Here is a 27,440-nt window from a genome sequence, read left to right as displayed (position 1 = left end):
AAAATCCTGTCACCTCGCAGGCTTTATGACGAATGAGGACACAACTTTCTGTCCACCTTCCTAATCCAGCTCTCTGCAGTGGACTCAGTGGCCTCATGCCATAAAACAACACCTTCCAGCTCAATGACTCTCCCTCTCTCTCTCTAACACACACACACACACACACTCGCACACACGCACACACAAGCTCAAACTGAAACACAGACATGTGCATCCACATGCGCACACACACACGTGCACACAAACACACACATGTACATGTGCACACACACACACAGTATTTCTCTCATTAATTACTCATGTGAGCACTGCATACTGTGCAGCTGTACAACGGTGTGTGAATATTAAAGAGAGATGTTACTCTGTAACATGGTGAAGACTCATCAGGGAAATAAACCCACACGTATAGCTGAGAAATATGCGTGACAGTTGAACTCAGCATCAGCTTGCTTAATTAACCACATCTCCAGAGCTCAAGATAGATATAGCTACCACTTTTCATACATGGTTCGGTATGAAGCCAGTGAATGGGACTGGGAAATTGCTAATTTCCTGTAGTTTTTTCATATTTGTTGTGACTTAGGATGACCAACACAACTAGAATTAAAACGGAGCTAGTTAAATGCAGCAGATCAACTTCTATAAACATATTTTCAGGATTAAACCAATATTCAGGCCCATACCGATCAAAAATATAAAATTATGTTTCATTTGACAATTCATGGAAGAAAACCTAACAAAAATATCTAGGCATACACAGGGGGTCCTCAACTTACGATTGCAGTTCCGTTCTTACAACCGTGTCCTACTTCGATTTTGTCATGGAAAATCCCCCATATTGTATGAGTCATAAGGATATATAAAGTATTTACATGCTTGAATGGTTTGTTGTATAACAAGGCTTTGTTATATAAAAGTTTTGCAAACAAAATGCACAAGGTCAGACACCCAAACACACTGAGTTCCAAATTTGTCTGAATGGACGTTTAACACTTGTGATAAACTGTGAAAAATGTTAATTAACGGTGTCTTTAAATAACTTGGAACCGTCTGTAAAATCTCAGGAAGATCTAGCTCGCATGGTAACTGTTGCTATGTCTGTCAAGCTTCATTAAAAAGGCTTCTCAATATTAAACCTTTCTGAAACAAAACAAGCCACTGGCTGACAGCAGGTCATTTAAGGTATTAAGCTATTCACGACCGGCCACAGACTCCAGTTTCTGTTCTGCCTGTGCAATAGCACTGTTCAAAGTTTTACAAGAACAGTGATGCACAGCAGAGAGCAAAACCCAGAGAGTTGTAGCTCTCCACAGTTGTAACTCTGCAGAGCCTAATTTTCATACAATGACAACTGGCTCTGTTTGGACAAAAGCACCAATGTGAAGGGTGTATCAGCATAAAATGCCACCTGCTTTGATGTAATCAAGCAGCAGGAGCCATAAGACCATTTGTCTGAGTATTCAATCCAGAATGACAATAATGCTGGTTGATTGTCACTCTCCTCAAGCAGAAAATGATCATTCTTATCCTAGAGGTATCTGTAAGGTAATTGTGACTATTCATATTTAGGACGGGCATTAAGCTATAGAGCATGGCTGTTCCACACTCACACAACACATGCACACATAAAATATACCATCTCTTATGTATACATGTATATATTCACACTAACCAACCTGCTGCCCTGAATCACCCTGATGTCCACAGACACACATAATCACTGCACGCTGGATAACATGCAGGAGTTATTTCAGCTTGTCTTTGCCAAAACGTTTTCAATGCCTTACATAATGATTAATACAAAGCAATTGTTCTCACTCTCTTTATGAACTTAGTTTGATTTCTCTCCACATTTTTATCGAATAAGCGCATATATAAATTTTTGTGTGTTTGTGTGTGTGTGTGTTTGTGGATACTGTTATAAGTGTCTCAGAAGAGAGGATGCTGCTCTTTTTAAGGAATAAATGAAGTAAAATTAACTGTTATCCTCCTCCCTCTCTCTCTCTCTCTCTCTCTCTCTCTCTCTTTCTCTCTCCATATATATGCTGTTTGCACATTTCCTTTGTGTTCTCTCCCTATGTAACATAAGCATCTGCTTAGAAGATTGTTTTAATTACAATGACATGCCTTTTCTCCCAAAGTGCTCCCCTGAGGAGAAGGAGTGTGTGTGTGTGTGCGTGCGTGAATGCCGTGTGTATGTGTGTGTGTGTGTGTGTGTGTGTGTGTGCGCGCAAGTGTGCGTGTATGTGTGTTCAGACTGCATATTCTCAACACGGGACAGAATGCACTTGTGAAACAGAAAAGAGAAATTGAATTAGGGAGGGAAAAGAGAGTGAGAGAGAGAAAGAGAGAGAGAGAGAGAGAGAGAGAGAGAGAGAGAGAGAGAGCTAACGCTTGTGCAAGCATTTGTCTCATTAGCACTAAGTGAAAAGGAATGGAGCTTGGGCTGTAATCACTGCTACTGCTGGTGTTGGTGCCATCTGTTCCAAACACAGCGGAGCACTTGGGGCCTGTAACACACGGCGTAATAGAATTCACCTCATCGACTGGGAGACTTCGGCTTCATTTCTCTGGTGACATTGGACTTTTGATCCGGAAAGACACTTAAACTCCACTTTGCCAAGGGGAGCCGTTTTTCTTTTTTTTATTTAGTCTGATAAACAGAACGGTATATATCATATTGTCTTTCGTCAACAACTCAAAAGAGCTTTAAAAGAGGTAGACTTAACAGAGCACCTTAGCAGCAGGCACACTGTGTCACTTTTACAGTTTATGCTGTTCCCTAAGGTCAAAGGTCATGTCAGCTAAGTGACAGAGGACCCTTTTTTTTACCCACTGTAGTCAATCAGGAGGAGATGAACTGAGCCATGGGGTTCGGCCTTATTGATTAAATTTTCTTTAACGAGCAGCGTTTCATCAACCTCAGCCACTCCATTTAACACAAAATCATTAAGAAATGAGGTTTACTGATTAAGGAAGTGCCATTTCTACTCAGATCCTAGTGATCCGATTTAGTGACCCCCCAACGACAGCAAAACCATTGAACGGGGGAGTAAAGAAACAGTTAACAAAGCAAATGTTCCGGTTTGAAAAATGTGTCGCAACATCCAGGACATAATGAGTGTAATGTATTTACATATGAATGATGACGCATAAGCAATACGTTTTATTTCTCTCCAGATGCACATTTGCCCCACCATTCTTCTCTGCGTCTGATAGGATGAGGCATATAACTCAACACATCCCAGATCATATACGTGATATTTCACCTCTGGCTTTGTCAGATCTAAACACTCTCCGTTTCAGATGCTCTCTGTTTCCTTAGGAGTCGATGACAGCTTTCACTGGTCTCTTAACATCATTTACTTCCTGTATGTGAGGAATGAGAAAAGAATCAGAGAAAAGAAAAGAAAAGGAAAGAAAAAAGAAAAGAAAAGAAAAGACAAGATGAAACTCGTGCTTTCCTCTTGACCTTTCTCATTTGTGTTTGAATGATGTTAATGATGTTCTTTTTCTCGGTAGATTGTCGGGATGTCATACTTTTTAATGTTTTTAATATTAATCATGTTCTTTTGATCTTAATACAAATGATATGTGCAAAGTCTGGGAAGATTTTACATGCATTGAACATAAGTTATAATTTATCTTCAAAACCCATACCAATTTGAATTAATAAGGTTCTTTCTCATTTCTGCTGATTGGAAGCCCTGTGTTGCTTTTGCATTTTCATTTCAATATTAGCCCAAATGTCTGTTGAACACCATAGTGAAAACAACAGAATTATCTTCAACTGGTTTATTTTGATTTCATTTGTCATTACTATTTATCCTCTAAACCTTCCAAGCTTACTCCTCATTTTCCCGTTATACATAGACCTGTGACCAGTTCTTACAGTGACCTATGTTAGAAGTCTAATATCTTACACAGTGCAACAGCAGCCATCACTGAGGCACGGTTCTCCAGTGATATTTGTCAACGGGCGTAAGTTTGAAAACGCTCTTTACTCAAATTCAGTATATTCAGCGGCCACACAGTGTTTAAACCTGAACTAAACCAGGATTAAACTTTCTTACAGTTGCTTAAATTATTAATTCCCTGCTTCAGTTTTTGTTGCTCCTGCAAAACAGCGCCAATCATTTACTTTCGTATGTAACATCATTTTCGAGTACAGAGGGAAGGAGTGAAGAGTAATGTCTAGGCTGTTTCTAAGTGAATGGATCTCCTGCTTCATTCTCTGCTATGGACGGGTGTAAATTGTTGAGTAGATCACTGACTGCTGTAGTGCTGTGATATTGACTGGGTGGATGGGTGTAGTGCTGTGATATTGACTCTGACATAATTAAAATCCAAGTCTTCTCTAAGTCTTTTTTGATGATGTAGGACCTATGTTATAGGTGCCTTTAAAAGCTGTGTTTTATGGACTTAAAAGGACTTATGGTGGTCTGTTTGACATTGGCTGACTTATATTCCTGCCAGCCTTAAAATCCACACTCAGTGAGTGGATTTTCACTCTATAGGATCTGTGATTTTGTTAGCGTTGTTATTTATGTAACACTCATGGCCTAGTATGCATTTAACATGCAAAAGTGTTTTTTTAACAAAGACAGTACAGAAATGATATATTGAACATTTAAAATTTATGAAGTATTTTGAGAGAAATAACTGGAGGAGGGGCGTGTGTGTATGTGTGTGTGTGTGTGTGTGTGTGTGTGTATGTGTGTGTGATTATTTGTTTTGACTTGACTTGGGGGCTTGTTCTGATAATTTCCCAATTAGTTCTTAATTGCTGTCAAGGTCACTTCTTTTTCGTGGCGGGTCACACATCTAGAGTTCTTCTGACCCTATGCTAATGTGCAGGTAATTTGCCAACAAGTCCCAAAATCCCTTGTCTGTGCCCTCATTGAATTTGCATGGACAACGAGAGAGCTCTCAACACACAAAAAAAGCTCCCTGTCCTCTCTTCGTTTAGGAAACGCTGAGTAATTTGCTTCTACAAAGCTTGTCGCGAAACACGACAAAGAAGGATCCAGACTCTTTTTTTTTTTAAACCCCCCCCCAGCTAGACAGAAACACATCCTCCCTCTCAAATCCCTCTGTTTGTGTTTGATCAAATGAGTAGTTGGAGAAAGAAGAAGTAGAGGAGTATAAACATTGTTTTCCCCCCCACACTCTGATTATGCGCCTGCCATCACAGCTGGCCTTCAATGCGGAAGATAAATCAAGCAATTAGATAGTCTTATTTTAAAGGCTGGGTCTAAATTTGCCAAAATGAATGTCGGCGACTGGCACTGGCACGTTGGCGTAATTCTCCGTATTAATCATGATTACGGATAGGGAGAGAGAGAGAGAGAGAGAGAGAGAGAGAGAGAGAGAGAGAGAGAGGGATGCGTGGGGGTGAGAGAAAATGAGCTTTTAATTGGGGATCCAAAGCGACAGGAATTCATGCTGGTAGAATTTGTTGGGCCCCATCTTTGATGAGTGGAGGATGAAGCTATGTGTGTGTATTATGTGTCTGTGCGTGTGTGTGTATATGTATATGCATGTGTGTGTGTGTGTGTGTCAGGGTGAGGGTGGTCTGCTTGTCTATGGACATGTATGTGATGGGTGCTGAGGGAAGATCCAGTCAGTTTTTGTGCATGGGTAATGGGAGTGGGGGTGTGTGGGGAAGATGCGTTGGACCTGTCAAGCCCACCAGTGGAGATGGTCACAGTGGACAGCAACATGTAATCAAACCAGGACATAGACTCACTATAATTACCCCCTTCCAAATGCTTCTGGGACTGCTTTGAGTGACAGGCTGTCCATGCTCATGTATTGCAGAATGTGTGTGTGTGTGTGTGTGTTTGCGTGTGTGTGTCTGTCTTTATGTGTATATGAGTATTTGTATGTGTGGGTGTATGTATGTATCTGTGTGCGTGTGTGTCAGTGTGTGTCTGTGTGTGTGTGTGTGTGTGTGTGTGCATGCACACATGTGAAGTCTCTTTGGGAATTGTTTTACACTCATGAATATGTGTGTTAAAATATGCTGCCTAGTGTCACAGCTGACATGGAGCAATGTGTGAGGTATTGCATCGTTCTTTTTCCATCATGCAACAGTTTGAAGATGTTTGACAGGACTCCCCCTCTTTTCTCTCCCTCCTCTTCTCTCTCACAGGTGTCATCTCATTTTTTCATTGTCTCTCCCCATTTTCCACTGTTTTCCCTTGGTCAACGCTTCCCTCCATCACACCCTCCATCGCCTTTGTCTTCAACTATGCTTCCGTTTTGTCTCTTCCTCTATCTATCTATCTATCTATCTATCTATCTATCTATCTATCTATCTATCTATCTATCTATCTATCTATCTATCTGCCTGTCTGCCTGCCTCTCTCCCTCTCTCTCTGTCTGTCTCTCTTTAATTTTGACTTTCTGTCTGTCAGTATGCTTGTTTGTCTCTCTCTGTGTCTCTCACCGGCTGGCTTGACAGCTCTGCTCTGCAGATTAACGGGAGAAGAGAGGATGACATTCATTTATGCAGAATGAGTGATGGATCAGAGGGGGAAAACAGAGCCGTTTGTGGGGCTTAATTGCTTTTTTTCCCTGAGAAAGTCTAATGAATGTTTGGATGTTCAATAACAGCGGAGTTGTTAGGGGTCAGACATCGCAGACAGTAATGAGACACACGCTTAGGATGCGGTAGAGCGTGAGGACAGGACACACACACACATACACAATCACACACACACACACACACACACACACACTCACACACACACACACACACTCACACACACACACACACACACACACTCACACACGCTTGCACACATTGCTATGACACATACGCCACTTCTTATGAACCTCTCCTCTCATTTCTATATCAGGGCCCTTCCAGTAAAGTAGCTGACATACACTGATTTGTGAGGAAAGTTCTTATCCTTGACTTGTCTTCTATGTCACACCCATCCTTCTCTCTCTCTCTCTCTCTCTCTCTCTCCCTGAGATTAGTCTTCTTGTTCACAAACACACAACTTGTGACTGTGTTTAGTAAATATTTAAGAGCCTTGTCCCTACATCCCTTCCCACAGTTCATTATGCTCCATAATTTATTCATAAATACCAAACCCAGATTAGTCTTTTCCCAACTCTAAAATATGAATGTAATTACGACTAGGTTTTTTTTTTTTTTTTTTTTAATTCTCTCCTCTTTAGCCGCCACACACACAGGCCTGTTCATTATTAATGAACAATGATTTTGTTATTCATGAGATCAGAGACACGGGTGAATGCCTTGACACCCATAGAAAGGCGTGTGGTGTGACGCTGTGGGGGGGGAAAGTAACAGGGCATTTAAGACAAGTCATCTGAGGAGTCTGAAGTCTAACCATTCCCACAGCTGTGTCCTAACAGGACACCCAGTGGTTCTTCATCGCAGATTCCATTCAGGTTTATCTGAGGTTTTGCATCGGACACTCACTGGGGGAAGAAGATGGCACTTTAGTGGAAATGGTGTTTGGGGTTTCGAGACAAGAATCTCTGTTTGGTTTTGGGGACATCTGACATTCTCTTCTTTTTTTTTTTTTTTAAACCTCTAAATACTCGAGAACAATGTGTCTTAACTCCAGTGTTGGATATCCAATGGACAGTTCAGTTTGAATCAAACAAAACACTGACACACTTAGTCCAAACAGGGAAGGGCCCAGTCATCAGTGGACAAGTGAAATCAGGTGTGGAAGTGCTGGGCGTCTGCAAAAATCTGCTGTCTTTTGGGTCACCCTGAATGGAGTTGAGAACCACTCCTCCAGAAAACCTTTTTTTTAAAAATAGAAATAGAAGAAAAATTTTGAATAATTTACAGTGGTTTTTTAAAAGACTATGAGCTGACTTTTGTGACACAGAAAAGTCAAGTTCTGCTCAGAACTACGTGTCACCTTACAAACTTTAGCCTCAAGGCTGAAAGACTTAATCATGATTGCAAGGTGAAGAGCAGCTGTGTGAACCTGTAGGCCTACTTTAACCATGTTAAGAGTCACACTCTCTAGGTGGGCAAAAGTATGAGTAAGAATGTGAGTAAGAAGTTTTTAAAATCAGTAGGTTGGAATAACCAACGGTTGTAAGGGTAGAACTTCACAGGTTTTCCAGCACTTTCTTTCATGCTTCATTTCAGGTGACAATATTTTATCATAAACAAATTATATTACAGCCAAGGGGGATGGCTCACCACCTGTTCTCTATGCTGTAACTCAGTATATAGCTATTATCTGTATATTTGTAATGAAACACAACATGACCAGAGCAGACTGGAGAGTTATCAAGCTAATAGACTGGGGGTAGGCACGTTCCGTTGCAAGATTTGACTACGGCTCTCATATCTGTAGCCTAAAGCGCCTGAATCTGTGGTTCTTGGAGACCTGGATTAGCTAAATCAGTGGTGTTTGTGTATACCATGTGGATTTTCACAAGGAAACTTGCTGAGGCTTTAATGCAGAGTAAAGGAAACTGACAGTGCATTTCAGCAGAGCCTGTTCTGTCCTCCCAGCTGCTGGTCTCTTTGATATAGGGTGGGTGTGACAGTTGGCATCCCAGAAGAGTCTTGTTACATTTGTTTCACTTAGAGACCAGCAACATGGTCTAATGCCTTTCTGAGAGAAGCAGTGCATCTTGGGAATACTGCGTTTTTTAAAAGGAGTGTTTAGAGAGCTGCAGTGATGAATCTTTCATCAGTGAGGAACTCAGCAAGAAGCCTAAAATCCATGAGTCTGAATATGAGTAATTGAGTGTGTGTGTATGTGCATGGGCGCGCGTGCCTGTGTGTGTGTGTGTGCGTGTGTGTGTGTGAGAGAGAGAGAGAGAGAGAGTGCGTGTGTGTATTTTTTGTGAGCATGTGTGTGTGTGTGTGTGTGAGAGAGAGAGAGAGAGAGAGAGTGCGTGTGTGTATTTTTTGTGAGCGTGGGCGTGTGTCTGTGTGTGTGTGTGTGTGTGTGTGTGTGTGAGAGAGAGAGAGAGAGAGAGAGTGCGTGTGTGTATTTTTTGTGAGCATGTGCGTGTGTGTGTGTGTGTGTGCGTGCGTGCGTGTGTGTGTGTGAGACAGAGAGAGAGAGTTTGTGTGAATGTTGACTGTTTTAATAGAGTTTGTGTTTGAACACGCTAACTACAAATAAGTCTCAATGTAGATCACCCGAGTGAATCAAAGATCTGAAGCTGCACCAAACATCAAACAAGCTCTAAGTTCCCATCTCTGAGGCATTCCGACTATTTGATGCTGACACAAAAATCGCACCACCATGTAAGCTGGCTAAATCATTAGCTTTGCCAATGGGATTACAGAGGGGCCATTACCTCCAAAAGCACATGAAATTTAGCGGGGCAATAAAATGGCGGATGAGCAAAAGAGTTCACCACTGGGAATATTTATAGCCTTTTATACCTTTGACCTTAACAGCACTTCAATTGATTTATGTTTTCTTTACTTAAGTGCTTTCCAAATGCAGTAATGCGTTGTTAGTAATTCTCTAATGACATGAGACTACTCATCCATTTTTCTCTCTTTATCACTCCTTAGTGCGTAATATCAGAATGGAAGCAAACTGGAAGCTTTTTTTCTGTCTTGCATACTTTGACAGAAAAAGGCTTATTTATTTGTTCATTTACTGATTGACTGATTACAAGAGAACTTCTCCAACATATCTAGCATCTATCTTTCCAGTAGTATTTGAATCTCTCTCCCTCTCTCTCTCCCCCATTCCTTCCCACTCTCATCAGTCTGTCTATGGGACCCAGAGCAGTTAAGTTGACAGTTGATACACTGGTGTTGATTAACTCCACGTTTAAATCAAACTTTGCACTGATGCGTTAGCCCCTAAATCTCTGCCCTCTGACAGATTTCAGTGACACAGACCAAGCACAGTCTGTGACTCAGCACATTTTTCCATCCCACTGTTACTCTGCAATTGCTCGGAAACCACACCACACTTGGTTACTCACTTTCACTCACAGACTTTCACTCACAGATTTGAATACTTCTAACACTGAGAATATATAAAAAGATATTTTTCTAATATTTTTTCTATTATTTTGTGTGTCCTCGTAGATGAAATGTTGAGTATGCAAAAGCTGTCCACAGAAAGATCTGTTTTTACCAAACTTGTGTTATTCGAGCACAGATTGAGCCAAAACATCGGTCACAACTAAACTGCCACGTTGTTACATTCTGTTTCCTTGAGTCAATTTGTGTCAACTGGACCCACACCATTTCCCTACTGGAGTTGAACCAGGCCCTTGCCCCAGAGCGAATGTAGATGTTAGATGTTAGAATTTGGCCGAAGGCAGTTCTACACTCTCTTTATTGCGGGCTGCCGCTTTTTTCACCACCTACTCGGGTTCATCTGGCCGGGTGGAACTGCTGATCCATTTGCCCACATGCCTGTCCTCATTTAATCTGAAGTTCATTTAGCTGTAATCAGAGAACAGCCTCCTCGTAATGGGATTGTTTTGACCAGTTTACTGTGCCAAGGTCTAACGTCCTGCCCCAGATGTTAGCAAAGGAACTTCAGCATTTTTGAGCTTTCCAGCTGCCACATCGGTCCAGTAGGAGCGGTAAATGCGTGTGTGTGTGTGTGTGTGTGTGTGTGTGTAATAGTACTATTGCATGTGGTACTGAAACAGCTGTCCGTAGTTTTGCCAAAACCCCAGGGAGTCTAGCAGAGTGCACAAATGACTGTACACAGAATGAGGTGACTTTTTTCATATGATTTGTAGACTTTATGTCTGCTCTGTCTGATATTCCAGGAATTAAAATGCAAGAGAACAGCCAAACGTCATCTAAGCTTTCATTTCTTTTGCTCTTTGCATTCAATCATGAAGGTAATACACTGCAGTGACTAATAAACCTCTCAGTTAAAATAATGAGGAGTACTTACATGCTGGTAGTAAGCAACATGGTTGAAAGGTCCATCAATATCTATATTTATTATTTAATATACACACGTAAACTGTGTGTGGATGTGCATGTGTGTGTGTGTGAATGTGTGTCATGTGTTACAATAACGACAGATCTGAAGGCAGATGAAAGACATACTCAGAGTAAGACATTTGAAATGAAATCAGTGAAGAGTACATTTTGTTGTAATTTTCATATGTCTGCAGGTGCTGGGTTAGAAAGGGCTTAAGAGAATCTCTGCTGAGTCTAGTTTGAAATGCAAATGCACCCTGATTTTTCAGAATCAAACCAAAGCCTGAAGAGTAGTAAGAATTTATCACATGCAATATTAGCACCTTATTTCACAGCTCATCAGCGCCTATGAGAATCACAGAAAATAGTTGTGTTCATACATGAACTAATGTGTCTTTTCAACATAATCAGACATGATGGTGTTTGTATGTTGTTGTTTTTTTGTCATTTGTGATTTCATGTGTTTTTCATGTGTGTGACACTGATATCTTTTGATTTCAAATCTCCTTTTAATGAACCAGTTCATAGTGCCACTGAATCTGATGAAAATTAAAATCGTATGAGAATGATCAAAACAAAAGCCTTAACCTCCAGTTATTTCCATTCAAATCTGTTATCTATGCAAAGCCAGTCAATGAAATACGTTCAGCGCTTACCACTTGGAGGACTTTTCCACACTCTAGTCTGATAGAGGAAAAAAACCCTTTATCTCCATTTAACTTAAAACAAAGTCTGTCTCCACTTTTCAGTCCAAAGACTTCTTAACACCTCATTTAAGCTCCACTCACCTTCTGCCCTGTTTCATATTCCTCTCCCAACCAATGACATGGTCGGGAGGCACAGCAAAAATTGCCCAGCCACCTCTCAGTCAGCTTCTGTATTACATTAAACCATCTGCATTGTGTTCATCTTAATTTGAGCTAATGGACTCGTTATCTCTCTTTGCCCTTCTCTTTCTCCAATTCATTTCTGATCTCTCTCTCTCTCTCCCCCTCTCTCTCTCAGGGCCACTGCGACTCATCGAGGACAGATCATCTTCAAGGACGCTTTGGCCCAGCAGCTGTGTGAACAAGGAGGTGAGAGCTAGTGATCCGAATGCTCTCATTTTTATCAGCATGGCGCTTATCATTGGGGGGTGGGTGATATGTTAGCTCCAGGGTAAGCAGGTAGAGAGAAAGAGAGAAAATTAGGGGTTTTAAGAGTGACGCTATGTAGGCCTACTGTATTTACAAACTGAATGTTTTTTTTTTTCTGGACGCAACATCGAAGCCACGTCGTTTTACGAAGGACATGAAATGAAATCCTTTATTGTCATTCCAGGCATATACGCAGTACACAGTGGGATGAAATTCGCTCTCTGCCTTTGACCCATCCTACACACCAATGGTGTCAAAATCCAGTCCTGGAGGGCCATGGTCCTGCTCTTTTTCTTGTCGACCAACTAAATACAATCGCTGATTGGCTGAAAAGCGTGCACACCTGTTTTCAAGGTGAAAATCAACAGGCAACTAAGAGATGAAAACAAAAACTGGAAAGACCCTGGCCCTCCAGGACTGGATTTTGACACATGTGCTATACACACACACACTAGGAGCATTGAGCAGTGAGCGCACACACACTAGTAGCATTGAGCAGTGAGCGCACACACACTAGGAGCATTGAGTAGCCACAGTGCAGCGCAGCACCCGGGACCAACTCCGGTTCTTTTTGTAATTGTCTTAGTCAAGGGCAATGACAGAAGTATTAACCCTAACATACGTGTCTTTGATGGTGGGAGGAAACCAGAGCACCCAGTGGAAGCCCACACAAACACACGGAGAACATGCCAACTCCACACAGAAGGGACCTGGGACGGCCAGGATTTGAACCCAGGCCCTTCTTATTGTGAGGCAGCAGTGGTGGCTCAGTGGTTAGCACTGTTGCCTCACAGCAAGAAGGTCCTGGTTTTGAATCCCAGCTGTTCCAGGTCTTCTCTGACATTGAAAAAGAGGAAACTGCTGGGAATATGGAAGACATTTGCCCAAGTTTCCAGGTCCACCACTGTCAATGAATTTCAAGGTGGCTTGAGCCTTAGTATTGAGAATATGAAGTCACTAAGAAATGTAAGGCAACTCTCTCAGCAAAAAAGCCAATGTCAGGCTGTTTTTGAGGACCTATTGTACATCTGTAACTACAGCTGGACAATTATTTTGACCTGTTCAATAAGAATATTATATTCACTCTAGAGCTCAATTCCCAGACTGGAGAACTAGATAAAATACCTTTTAAAATGTAATTTCAGCGTCCAACTCATTTCTTTGACATAATTTCCTTCACTAACTGTTTACAGGACCTTATCCAAACTTCACTGAGCAAACACGAAACTATATGAATGTATTCTGGGGATGTGTCCATCAATTCTAAAACGAGGCCTAGTAGATAGTAGAACAGACTGTTCATTAGTAGGCCACTCTAAATGACATTTAAGCAGAACACAGCAGAGACCCAGGCAGACCAGTTCTGTGGCCCAATGCCAGTGTTAAGAAGGGAAGGCCTGAGGACCCGAGTTTCCAGCCCTTTGCCAGGAACACTCAATGTTCAGAGTAAGGAAGAGCTGGCACAACACCAGTTTCACCGTAGGGCACCAGTCTCTGCTCCAGCCCTGAGAGTGTACGAGGAGGAGGAAAAATGAGAAATGGAATAAGTTAAGATAAACAAAACAGCCATCGGCTGTCTCCTTGCCCTGAGTCTTAAAACATTGTCTCCAATGTTGCCCCAAGTACCCTAGCCTTGAGTTTCCCAATGCTGCTTGCCAAAGTGTCCATGCCTGGTGTCTCCCCTCCAGTCCAGACAGACATCCCCTTGGCAAACAGTCATTTAACTTGCCAATGACACACTTAAGTGTCTCCCAGAAGGACAACATGAGCCCTGAGTAAAGCTGGCAAAAAAGAGACAGAGGAGCTGAAGGCAGAGTGAGAGGAGGAGAAAGATGAAGTGAGCGAAGAGGAGAGAAGGAAAGAGAGAAAAAAAGAGTGAGAAAGAGAGGAGGAGGAGAAGGAGAAGAAGAAGAAGAAGAAGAAAGTCGAGCACAGCATTGCTGTAAATTGCCAGTGTCATTAATGAGAACTCGGGGCGATGCGATGAAGAAGAGGTGCTCGGACAGAGGGATGAAGGTTTGGGGAGAGTGGGTGGGGGGCGGGGGTGGGGGGGGGGTTAATGAGAAAGTTGAAGGTCATAAATTGTCGGCAAGGCTTCAGTGAGGGGAAGATCAAACACCATAAAAAATGTGGAGAGAGGCAGATGAGAGCAGGCGGTCGACCTCGTTACTGGGCTAATTCCTGGACGGCAAATAATATGTCACTTTTTTTTTCTTTAGGCGGAACACTGTCAGGGAATTTGAATTACAAATTAGAGTGGAATGTGCCACGGGAAAGACGAAAGCAGAAAGGAGCCAAAGGAGAGAATTAGGGAGAGAGAGAGAGAGAGAGAGAGAGAGAGAGAGATGGTCCTTGGTCTCATGGGTGATTGGGCAATGAAAGCAATCTCTGGATATCAGATGGTCACCTGCTTTTTTTGGCTCCACCTGCGTCACATTAGGCAGACAAAATTTTTACTTGACCGTAGGAAACATAATGAGAGGTAATAACTTATTACAGTATCATACTCAGCGCATTCACTGAAAGCCAATACAATACTGCAGTACACCAAATACCAGAAAAACTCATCTACAAGAACGTTACACTTGTCAGAGGAGTATGTTATCCTGCACACCTAAAGTGCTCTGTCTCTCTTGTAAAGAGAGCTTACAGGTCATAAAATATATAAATATTACATCAATATCTCAAAGACTAACAAAAAAAAAAAAACCTGACAGGATGTGAGCATTAAGATTAAACTAAATTTAGCATAGCTGGATTGGGTGTAATATGAAAATTAAATAGAGGACTGTCCCAAATTCCACAGAGAGTGTCATTGAATGTGCAGAAAATGAAAGTCTTCCTGGTGAATATCGCATTAAAATTTGAAAGAGGTGACAAAGAGACAAGGTCTCAAGCCACTTCAAAGTTTGAAAGCTAAGAGGCGGGGGGGAGCAGATAAAGATTTGAGAAATCCGGTGGCAGGGCTGTGATCCATAAAGAAAAGAAGAATGAGGCAGAGACTAACTGCTCTAAAATGAAGGAATCTGCAATGATCTCACAAGGACCAAACTGTTGAACAAATGAACAGATTTGCATATGAGCTAAAAAGTAACTACATCCAGACTTAAGATTTGATATGGAGAAAGATGAAAGAATGAAAGAGGGAAAACTCCAGAAGAAAATACAAAGGATAGAAGAAGATGGAGAGAAAGAAATCGAGAGTGTTTAAGAAGATGATTGGGATAACAACTAATCCACTCTTGTTTTTTTTTTTCCAGGGTATTGTTTTATTAAGACCAGAAAAATCTTTTGCTCCCATGTCAAGTTTGCTGCAGCTTAAAATTCATTGTTCTTTGGAAACTGTACTGTTAAAAATCACAGCACGTTAAATAAGCTCGAAGGCTTTCTACGTCCAAAAGTTTCATGCGAAAACTGGATTTAACCATTACTCTTTCACATTCTGCTTTGGCAGCACACGTTCTTTCCCTTCCAACCTTTCCACTCAGATAAGCTTTGATCATTTGTTTCCCAGGGTTTGTTACGTTATATTTTCATCTCTGAGAGTAAAGGAACAGTACATTTCTTTGCTATTTATGTGCTTAAGACTTGGAATAATGGGGTTTGAGAGACACCCGTCGCAGAGAGTTCCATTTTCACTCAGTCAGAGTACATGAAAGAAAGCTTAGAGTGTAGAAGATTAGGAAACAACAGTCAGGGGAACGGCTCTTAACTTCTGGAGCTAGCGAAAATGGAGAGGATGCGGGGAGGGGTGGATGGAGGGAAGAGATGTAGGCAGAGGTGGGTGGCAGTACATCACAGGGTCCGGGGTCCTCTGTGACAGAGTAGGCGGCGGGGGTGAGGCTGCTAGAGCCTGTAATTTTCGGTGGCTCTGTAAATCAGACTCTTTATGGGCAGTGCTCCCCTCGGCTCAGATGGATCATTAAAAGTCACATATAACTCACGGGAGAACTCAGCTCCCTGAGGGCCACGCACAGAGGAGGAGAAGAGGATGAGCAGAGCGGAGCAGCAGCCCTCCCTCTGCTGGGTGTCCTGATACCCCACACATCGCTTACCCTGTTTAACAACATGAACCTTGGACTCTCTGTATGACAGTGTACGACACTCCACAGAGGGAAGTAAAATATGCTGCTGTGGTCCAGCCCTTGATCCTTCAACGCAGTGGTTTAATCAAACTATTGTCATTTTCATCAGATTAGACAGCACAGAGAGATTAGCTGAGCGAGAGTTCCTGAGCTCCATGGTCGAGATAACACCTTTGAACTGATTTCTTTTTCAAATTTTGTCTTGTTGGACCTTTCAGTCGATCTCCTGTCATCTTCAGAGAAGGTTCCAGAGACGAGTAAAAATGAAGGTTAGTTTGGTGTAAATCTCCTCTGGCTTGGGGGCTGTCTGTGGAGCTCTCCGAAAAGTAATGATCCCATTTCTCCTGTTGTCATTAGTTACAGCTCTGCTTCAAAGAGTCAACTGAAAGATCTACTCAAAGAGAGGAATAATTTTGGACAAAGAGAAAGAGACAAGAGATCTGCTGGACAGAGAGAGGGTAAAAGATTGGCTTTAAAGGATAAAGCATTGAGTGAAAGGAGAGAGAGAGAGAGAGAGAGAGAGAGAGGGGCACATTATGGATGACTCATGCCTTGCAGTCTTGCGTGTACGAAAAGGCCATTGTAGGCCCACTAGATCCATTTGGATGCTTCCTCACAGTCCTGTACCCAACTGATGTCATTCTCCGCCATTCCCTCCCCCCTCTTTAATTTGGCAAGTTCTGAGAGGAGCCTGCTGAACTCTATCTCTGTTTGTATAGGAGCCATTTAGGAGGATGAGAGCCGAAAAGTTACTGTGAGCCCCAGTCTCAGAGATACGAGCATTAGCACAGATCACCAGCTAATAGAGGAGGCGGTAATTGGAGTCTTTAAGAGAGTGAGAGAGGGATTAAGACAAAATGAGTACCACTGTGTGCACTGTCAAACTGGGTCGCAGAAAAAGAGAGAGACAGAGAGAGTGAGAGAGAGAGAGAGAGTAAAGGAGCATTGAAAGAGGAAAAGGGGGGGGGAATAGAAAGTTGACAGAGGGAGTTTTGCAAACGTCAAAAGGGATTAGTAAACTTTCTGACTGTGTCTCCAGAGAAGGGATAGTCTTTCCAAAACAACGAGAGAGAGAGAGAGAGAGAGGGGGGGGGGGGGGGGGGGGGGGGCGTAACGAATGAGGAGTGGCATGTTAGTAAACACTGCTGGAGAAGGACCAGCGACCGGACAGCAGGGCTGCGAAGGCCAGAGTTCTCTTTGGAGCTGCTCTGGAATTTTAATACATATTCGCATACTCACATTTAATACATATTCATATGGTCTCACATGGCATTTGATCACTGAAGCTGCCTCACACACACAGTGTAATTAGTGGCAATGAGAGAATCCCTGTGATTGACTGAACCCTCCCACCATATTTCGCGTCAGGCGTTCGGGTGGATTATGTCGGCGAAGGAGAGGACTTTGATCTACTCTTAATGGGCTTCCAGGTCCCAGACGAGAGCGCATCGAGCCAAAGACTAATATTTTCAGTCTTTGAATAACTGCCCACCTACTGCTATGCAACTTCTCCTTTTTTTATAGATCAGCGGTGTGTCAGATCTCTTACCTGGCTTACGCAGTCACTGTTAACTTTGCAAGACAATTCCCACTGTAGAATTTTGTTATTAAAAACGCTCATAAAATACTTACCGCTTTTTTTATCTGGTATCTGCCAAAAGAAAGGAAACACTCCCATAAAATGTCTTAACAGAGTACAGGGCCAAAACAAGCTGCAATAACAGCTCCAGTGTGATTTGAAGGGTTGCCATGATACTGAAAATTTGAACTTTGATATGGTGTAAGTGAAAAGAGGTGCTTTTCAATGCTGATGGTTATCTAAGCTCATTCGCTGGAGCTGTTAACATCATTTATGTAAATCTTTGACTGTGTCCTGTTTTATTTTTCACCCCCAGTGCAAAATATTTCCTACCAATTCTTCAGTTCTGCTTTGTCCACCGCTACTGGTTTCTGAATTTTTCAGCTTGCTCCATCATTTCAGAGACGTCAGAGATTTCTTTCTTTCGTTTTTTTTAAATAATTTCTGTGTTTTTCCTCCTAGTCTTGCCCACAGTGCTGATCAATGAACCTGCGTTCAACAGGTCCACACCCACAGCAAAGCACTGCCTTACACAAAGAAACACCTGCTCACGGGTCTCCATAAATAACACACTATGGTTATTTCTTTATTTTTTTAACTTGATTGACTGACATTTCAAAAAATCAAAATTGCATTTTTATTGATGAATCAATTTTTTTTGGCTTAAATTCAGTAAATCTCTTGAAACTCCTAAACACGGCTCAGGCACACTGTTTACAGTTTTTCTCATGGTGTCCATGACAGATTAAACAAGAAAAATATCCTTTTTTTTTTTTAAGAGGCATTAAGCCCTTTTGAAAATGTGTTCTCAATCTAGTTACCATTAGTCATTTACTGCTGACCTATGCATTGAATGCTATCAGTTTTCCCAGGGTGTGTGAGTCATGGTAGATGAATATTTGAAAACAGTGTGAGCAATGACGATATGCACTATAAATCCACTGGCTGTGGGATTTAGTCGCTGCTAATCCATACAGATGAAAACACAATCTGGATGATTTGGACCAGGTTATCATCTGGCTAATGTCACACTGATATTATGATAGGCTTTTGTCCATACCAAAGCTAGATTCACTATATTTGGCATGAGGTACCGTTTGATTATTAAATTGATAGATAATGTTATTGCAAAGTTTTCCACTCCCCGGTGCCAATGACTCACTGTTTCTGTATATATTTTGACGGGTCTGTGTGTGGTGAGACTGATGGGGCGTCTCTGGAGGATTGCTATAAAGTGAACAGAGATTAACTGGGGCCGGTCGAAGAGTGTTCCTGGTAATCTAAGGAGGACAACTGTTAATTGGCAGTGAATCATTTATCAAGGCCATACAATGTCCCTATCTAGAGAGGAGTGGACACGAGGGCGTCGTTCCTTTATAGCCTCATTATCTGTTGAGAGAACAGGGAAGTGCAGCGGGGTGAATTCAGAGATGTTCTCAAGTCATTTTATGTGAGATCAAGTCGTTTTGTGTAGATCGGTCTTTAAACGAGAGTTCCATCTCAAGTCTTTGATCAGGAGTCAAGCCTGAAGTCTCGTTTGGAAATAAACATTCTATATGCTGCTTTTTGAAAGAGATGTCTTTGCCGTTGAGGGTTTGTTTTGGTTTTAAAACTGAATAAAATACCCCCACTAAAATCCTTCCACCATTTCTTTGTTCCAGCTCCAACAGAATCTCCACTGCGGCCAAGTCTCGGTGAGAACTTTACATATAAACTCCGCTCTCCCACTTTGTGTTTGAATATTGAAAGTTTTCTACACTGCTTAAACATGCAGTCAAGCACAGAATAAACTAATCCCTGCAGGTGCTGAGCTGCCAAAGAGCAGGACGTTTAAGTGTAACATTGTCCTCTAACGTATCTCCTCTCTATCCTCTGCTGTGTAGCCGATATTCACGGAAACCACGCTGTGCTCAGAGATGATTTTGACTCAAACCTGCAGGGAGAGTTGGACCCTGAACTCTGGTAGGTAGAATACATGAGGTACTGTATGCACTGTGGTGAAAATTGCTTTATAATTCCCATAGTAAGATTGACAAGTGATGATCAACAAACGTCTATCATGGTATTTAACTCTGGACTATCCTACTCCCAGGACTGACTGCAGTAACTGCGAGGTGGGAGAGCAGTGCGGAGTTCTAATGCACGGCAGAGCGGTCACTTTCTGCGAGCCCTTTGGACAAAGACAACTGGTAATCATCCCAACCACGAATCGACCACACTACACCAGACCACTACAACAGTTTAACCATGCAGAGAAGAAACATCAAGACACTCTCTCCAGCCACCACACTAACTAATCAGACATCACACTAACTAAACAGACATCACATTAACTAAACAGACATCACATTAACTAAACAGACATCACATTAACTAAACAGACATCACATTAACTAAGCAGACATCGCATTAACCAAACAGACATCACACTAACTAAACAGACATCGCATTAACCAAACAGACATCACACTAACTAAACAGACACCACACTAACTAAACAGACACCACACTAACTAAACAGACATCACACTAACTAAACAGACATCACATTAACTAAACAGACACCACACTAACTAAACAGACATCACACTAACTAAACAGACACCACACTAACCAAACAGACATCACACTAACTAAACAGACATCACACTAACTAAACAGACATCACATTAACTAAACAGACATCACACTAACTAAACAGACATCACATTAACTAAGCAGACATCGCATTAACCAAACAGACATCACACTAACTAAACAGACACCACACTAACTAAACAGACATCACATTAACTAAACAGACATCACATTAACTAAACAGACATCACATTAACTAAACAGACACCACACTAACTAAACAGACACCACACTAACCAAACAGACATCACACTAACCAAACAGACACCACACTAACCAAACAGACACCACACTAACCAAACAGACATCACATTAACTAAACAGACATCACATTAACTAAACAGACATCACATTAACTAAACAGACATCACATTAACTAAGCAGACATCGCATTAACCAAACAGACATCACACTAACTAAACAGACACCACACTAACTAAACAGACATCACATTAACTAAACAGACATCACATTAACTAAACAGACATCACATTAACTAAACAGACACCACACTAACTAAACAGACATCACATTAACTAAACAGACATCACATTAACTAAACAGACACCACACTAACTAAACAGACACCACACTAACCAAACAGACACCACACTAACCAAACAGACATCACATTAACTAAACAGACATCACACTAACTAAACAGACATCACATTAACTAAACAGACATCACATTAACTAAGCAGACATCGCATTAACCAAACAGACATCACACTAACTAAACAGACATCGCATTAACTAAACAGACACCACACTAACTAAACAGACACCACACTAACTAAACAGCCAGATTACTTTACAGACACTATACACAAAATTGCATCACAGCGAAAAATGGTTTCCCGAAGAGGTCAGCAGAACAAAAGAGCTCACACGCACACATGATGAATTCAAAACCGTGAACAGTTTTGTTGGATTGTTTATCACAGATAATGTAATTACAGTGAAATATCTGTAATGAGGTATAGCGTAGATTATCACCCATTCATTAGGGAAGTGCGTAGGTAATTGGATGTTGCTATGTATGAGCAGTTTTCTTTTATTTATACCAGACAGCTGCAGATTCTCTCTTCTATATTCAGTCATATAATATGTACACACACACACACACACACACACACACACACACACGGAGCTGAGTGAGTCGTGATCATATTTGCTTGCGCTGGGGGCCTTTTTTTCCTTTGTAATAATGCCAATCTCTTGATGCAGCTGGTTGGCATTATCTCATTAATGCACACTGCACACACAGCCCATAAATACAGATTCCAGTACATTTATACATTTACACACACACGCACGCACACATGCACACACACACATGCGCACACGTGCGCGCACACGCATGCACACACATACACAAACGCATACAGAAACTCACACTAACACCCACACAAACTAACACACACACACACACACTAACATGCACACACATAGAAACCCAGACACACAGCCAAGCCTTGACTGACCATGAAAGAAAGTGTCACGATAACCTTTAACCTTAAACACTGCTGTTTTTCAGACCACTGTCCCTCTCAATACCAGCACAGCCTCCGTCCTCCAGTTTGCCCTCGGTGAGTTCTGTAAGAACAGATAACTGCAATGCTTTGCATGTGCAAAAGATGTTGATGGATTCCACAAATACCAGTCACTGGCCCTATTCCTAATTTTAAACAAACAAAAAACTTGTCTTTTATTAAGCTTATCGGGATTCTGGATTCCATTACCCACAGAACATGATTCAGCAATACTAAAGATCCTCTCCATCATGCATTTTCACAGCCAGTTATTTCAAAACATCATAATTTAATCAATAATACACATGCCCTCTACTGAGAGGCTGGATCTCATTCTTTGTTTATTTCTTCAGAATTTTAGTCTAGTAACATCTGAATTGCTACATAGCAAAATACCTCCTAAAAGACAACTTAGTGATGTCTCTGTGTGTAATAACTAAAGGCTAAAAAGAGCCCCCAAGACCCTATAGTAGAGTTCCCATGAATATGAAATTTTCATGTCCATTACATATAACTGCTGTATCGAGATTTGACCGGGATCAAGGTAGTGTAATTCCCATCTCTGCTTCATGCCTGGAAAAAAGTTTAACTGTGGTAAATGTAAAAGAGCAGAACCATCCGCGTCTTTCTGAACAAGCAGCTGTGTGATCCTCACAGACTGGTACAATGTTCTGTGTCTCGATAAGTATTTTCCTCTATTCATATTTTTAGTCGAAAGGTTTGCGCATCATGACTAAAGCATCATCAAGCTGAAAGGTCTAGAGAGAGGCCGACATTCATTTCCACACTGCTGAGACTGCTTGCTTCGATAGCAGAGAAACGGCCCGGTCACTAGTCTCCTCAAGTGACCGCTGACCTTATGACCTCTCCTTATCTGTAACAAAGGGTCGTTTCTCTATTTTTCTGTGCCCCTAAACCGTTCCCTATCCATGGCTCAGCTCTGAAGTAAAAGCAGTGGCAATTCCAGGCTGCCTCAGCGTTCTCTCTGTGTGTCAGCTTCGGCGGCGCAGCTAAGCCCATCATTTTATTTCTGTAGCCGTGACACTATTTAGACATCATTTATACACGGCTCGGGGAAGAGAGACTCAGCTACCGTCCCCTCGGGGCTAACCAGTGGCTCATAGCCAGTCTAAGTGTGGAAATTGAATGGATGAAAAACGAGAGGAAAAAAAAAGAAAGAATGAAAGAAAGGGAGGGGGGAAAAAAAGCTGACGCATTATTTTGCATCTGATGCCACCGCTCCTCTGCGGCTTAGCGTGATGCTAATGCAGGAGCTGTCGAGTCATGAAGTATGACTGTGTTAACTCTCTTTTCTGTCTACTCCTTCTCTCTGCCTGTGTGTGTGTGTGTGTGTGTGTGTGTGTGTGTGTTTAGGCTCTGGATTCTGTCGGTTCAGTTATTCAGACCCCAGCATAGTGGTGTCATACAGTCTGAACAGCTCAGACAACTGGATCACCCTGGAAAAAATCAGGTCTTTTTTCCTTCTTCTCTCTTCTCTCTTTTTTCTTCTCTCTCCTGCTTTCATTCCTCTCTTTTGCTCTCTCCGTGTTCACATTCTTCTCTTTCTCCTGCTCCTTCAGTTTTTTACTTCACGCCGACTTTGCAGCCCAATCTCTCCATCTGTCACTAACACCCGCCTCCTCTTGATTTGTCATTTCCATCACTGTTACACAAGTCATTTCCATCACTCTTACACAAGTCATTTTCCCATTTTTCTGCCGTCACTTACATCTTCTTTCTTCTCAGATGATATGCAGTTTGATAATGTCATGTTAATGTCATGTCCATTTTTTTCCTTGTTTTTCTCTGTAAGTACAGAACTGTATTGAAATGACAACATTTCTTTCTACCACCATGGTTCCACCATTGCATTCAGCTACCGGTAGTTTGAGTCTCATTCAGTAACTGTCTTGTGTTGACAGGCCAGTACTTAATATGTTTTTCTCTGACATTTTCTTTTTGTTCTTCTCCTCTCCTCCTTATATCTCCTTCATGCATGTCTGGGATAGGCAACAGGCTTTTTCTTTCTTTTTACTCTTTCTTTTTTCTTTCTCTCTTTCTTTCCTTCACTCTTTCATTCTGTCTTCGTTGAGTTTATCCACAGGCTCATAAACTTGTGTTTTTTTGTTTTTTTTGTAAAGTTTTTTGTTTTTTCCTCTCCCAGAGCTCCCACTAACAGCACTACAGTGGTTCACTTACTACCCGTGCCACCTGCTCTCAGAGGGGATGAGGTTCGGCTGCGGTGGTCTCAGGAAGCCTCCATGGGGCCCGATGGTTATGAATCATGCTGGGGCCTTGACAACGTACTGCTGATCAATGCCGCCCATAAACCCACCCTGCTGGAGGACAACCTGGACCCGGCAGACACTTCGAACTGGCTCTTCTTCCCCGGGGCCACTGTCAAGGTGAGAAAGAATTATGCGTGCAGTGTATCGAAAAAACACTGAGTTAAACGAGTTATTTTAAGACTGTCAGAGTGAGAGAATAAACACTCTCAGAGTTATTTTAACCCTGAGGAGTCAGCTGTGTGAAAAGCGTTTCTCTAATACCACCCATTGCTCTTTTGAAAATGTTGATTCAGAACAGTCTGTTGATCTCCAGATAGAGAAAGACATACATTATTTTTGAAAAGAGGAGTAATTGACTCAGTTCCAGATCCCTTGCTGTACATTCCTTTGTTCACTAACACCCCCATCTTTATCTATTTGTCAGCATGCCTGTCAGTCAGAGGGGAACGCCTTATACTTCCATGGAGGTGAAGGGGTGGGTCATAGCTTTGCTTCCACCCGCGATGTTGACCTGCACCGTGAGGAGGGGCGGAGCTATTGGGAGGAGGACTTTGAGAGCATGCCCAGTGGGTGAGTAGTGTTATCAGTGCCGTCGTCAGCATCAGAGTTGTATTTATCACGTGGGTACAACCAGTACAAAAACACACACATACACTTACATGTGCATAGACACTGTTACACACACCAGAATGCACAGCTGTGGTGGATGACATGTGCGTGTTGTGATGGAGGACAGAGTGAACAGATGAACTGAGAGGAGAGGCAGAGTGTCAGTAGGTAAAGGCCTGATTTAGATGAGGTGTCTGATGTCATATGGGAGGACTGTTACCCCTTTTCCACTGCCGCGGTGCCGGTGCCGGTGCCCGATCGAGCACTGGCACCCGCGCTTTTCCACTGACAAAATACTGGTGCCGGAGCCGAAAACTGGCACCGGCACGGCACCACAGAAATGCTGGTCCCAAAAGTTGGAACCGCTGACGTCAGAGGCTATGCAAATAAAAACCACGCGAGAACCAATCAGTTCAGCGCTTGATACGTGACGTTCTTTAGAGAGGCGGGAGTAACAAAAAACGTCTGACTAAGTAGCGGTAGGCTAAAGGATATTTGTAGCGTGAAAATATGTATATGATTAAAAGATGCATGAGTAACAATTTGTGTCTACATCAATACGGGCTGTTGTTTACATGTTACATGAACGTAGTCGGACCCAGAGTGGTAGAAAAAGACACTCTCTCTCTCGGCTCTGGCTGGTGCAATTAAACCACTTCATGCAGACCTTCATTTAAACACTCGTTTTAACTTTTGAGCTAAGTGACAGACTTACTATTTTCATGAATTTTGCCCCCAGAGCGAAAAGTTCTGGGACAAAATTCGTGAGGTGTTTCGCTGTGTGGAAGCCTAGCGTAAAAGTAAATTTATAAAGAGCAAGCAATGCGTTTTGTCCGACATTATTTTTTCCCCACGGAAATTACCCAAACTTTCGCTATGTAGCGTTCGGTTCCCAAACCAGTGGAAATGCGGGCCGGTTCTCAAAAGGCACCAAGGCAGCACTGGCTCCGCACCGGCACGGGCACGGGCACCAGCACCGTCGTAGTGGAAAAGAGACAAGGGTGTGTGTGTGCATGTGTGTGCGCGTGTGTTTATGTGCATCTGTATGTGCAACATTGTTAGGTCTTGCTGAGGTTTGAGAGAACCATGTGATGCACAGTGACACTAGGGCAGAGAGAGGAAGAAAGAGAGAGAGAGAGAGAGAGAGAGAGAGAGAGTGCACTAGCAATGGCGCACATCCATTGTGTGTTTGGCTCATGTTTACCATACCTGTCAAGTAGCTGTCATCCTCAACTCCACCAGCATACCGCAGTGAGAAATATAATTACACTATGAAGACGGCTCAAGATTATAGGCTTGTATCTTCGGCTGCCTTGGGCATATTGCTCTGGCAGGTAAAATTTCCTCCACAGAAATGTATGAAGAGGAGTGCCTAAGTGTGCCAGTGCTTCCTTAAGAATGTATAAATGACACTTGTGGAGAGGGAGAGAGGGAAGGAGCAGGTTTATACGAGCACAGCAGAGTACACAGTTGTCAGTGGTAATGAGGAGCTGTACCCCTGTCGTGTGGGAGTGTGTATAGCATTTGGTGGCCCTGCCGGTTCTGCTGCAGCGGGGGAGGACTACATCTGTCACCTCCAGCCCAGTCACACACACACACACACACACACACACACACACATACACATACACAGAGAGAGAGAGAGAGAGAGAGAGAGAGAGGAGGAAGCATGCTTTAGGATGTTTACTCAATATTCTCCTTTTATCATTCTTTCCTACTTTTCCATTTCTCTGCAGTGACTAAAAACTGTTTACAAAATAGTCTAAAAAATTGAGCACTGAGCAAAGTAAGCTTCACATTAAAAAGTGGCAAAGTTGCTACAGTTACACACATTACAACAGCATTGTATAGATTTACGCGCGCACACACACACACACACACACACACACCTATACTATTGAAAAGACTCATGCTTTTTCCTTTCTCTTCTCTCTCTGTACCTCTCTCTCTCTCTCTCTCTCTCTCTCTCTCTCTCTCTTTATGTGCTGTAGCTGGGACATTGAAGGGGCTGTGTACGGGACACAGTGTGGTGAGGTGGAGTCAGGTTTGTCTCTGGTCTTCCTCAAAGATGGCCAGAGGAAAGTCTGCACTCCTTATCTGGACACAACCTCTTATGGGAACCTGCGCTTTCATTTCACCATGGGTATGAGAGTGACTCCCCTAATTAACCACTTTCTTTCACCTAGTAAAGTCACCATGGGGCTATGATACCTTTTCTGTATACACTGACTGGGTGTGTGTGTGTCTCTGTGGGCCTGTGTGTGTCTGTGTGTGTGTCTGTGTGTGTTTGTGTCCTCTCGTAGGTGGTGGAGAGTGTGATCCTGGAGAATCCCATGAAAATGATGTGATTCTGTTTGGGAGAGCTGAGGGAAGGAGAGATCATGTCCTTTTGGATACACTACCTTTCTCCGCTTACAGGGTAAGATGACAAACCATGATAACCCGTGATAAACTTAGTCTCTTTTGTTTTGTTTGTATGCAACAATACCAAAGAGATTCATGGGGAATATTCCAAAAACTTTTGCACTTTTTGTGTTGCAAGATGTTTCAGGATGTAGTTTGATACATCAAACCTAACACAATATCAAATCTGTAACACAAAATAACTGCCCGTCCTGCAATTTTTGTATGATCTAACCAT

General features: G+C 42.3%; 1 protein-coding gene across 2 annotated transcripts in view; it reads left to right on the top strand.

The window, feature by feature from the left end:
- reln (reelin) overlaps positions 1-27,440 on the top strand; it is a 105,200-nt gene that overhangs the window by 43,479 nt on the left and 34,281 nt on the right. For both annotated transcript variants that reach the window (XM_030773833.1, XM_030773842.1), the window contains exons 4-13: positions 11,936-12,006; positions 19,392-19,424; positions 19,614-19,692; positions 19,823-19,919; positions 21,908-21,959; positions 23,277-23,373; positions 24,067-24,307; positions 24,615-24,760; positions 26,791-26,950; positions 27,114-27,218. In XM_030773833.1, coding sequence (XP_030629693.1) covers positions 11,936-12,006; positions 19,392-19,424; positions 19,614-19,692; positions 19,823-19,919; positions 21,908-21,959; positions 23,277-23,373; positions 24,067-24,307; positions 24,615-24,760; positions 26,791-26,950; positions 27,114-27,218 — 1,081 coding nt within the window. The remainder of the gene's footprint in view (positions 1-11,935; positions 12,007-19,391; positions 19,425-19,613; positions 19,693-19,822; positions 19,920-21,907; positions 21,960-23,276; positions 23,374-24,066; positions 24,308-24,614; positions 24,761-26,790; positions 26,951-27,113; positions 27,219-27,440) is intronic.

This window comes from Chanos chanos, chromosome 1, assembly GCF_902362185.1.
Source record: "Chanos chanos chromosome 1, fChaCha1.1, whole genome shotgun sequence".
NCBI classification, from domain to species: domain Eukaryota; kingdom Metazoa; phylum Chordata; class Actinopteri; order Gonorynchiformes; family Chanidae; genus Chanos; species Chanos chanos.
The sequence above is the reverse complement of the archived record's forward strand: the minus strand, read 5'-3'. Positions and strand labels throughout refer to the sequence as shown.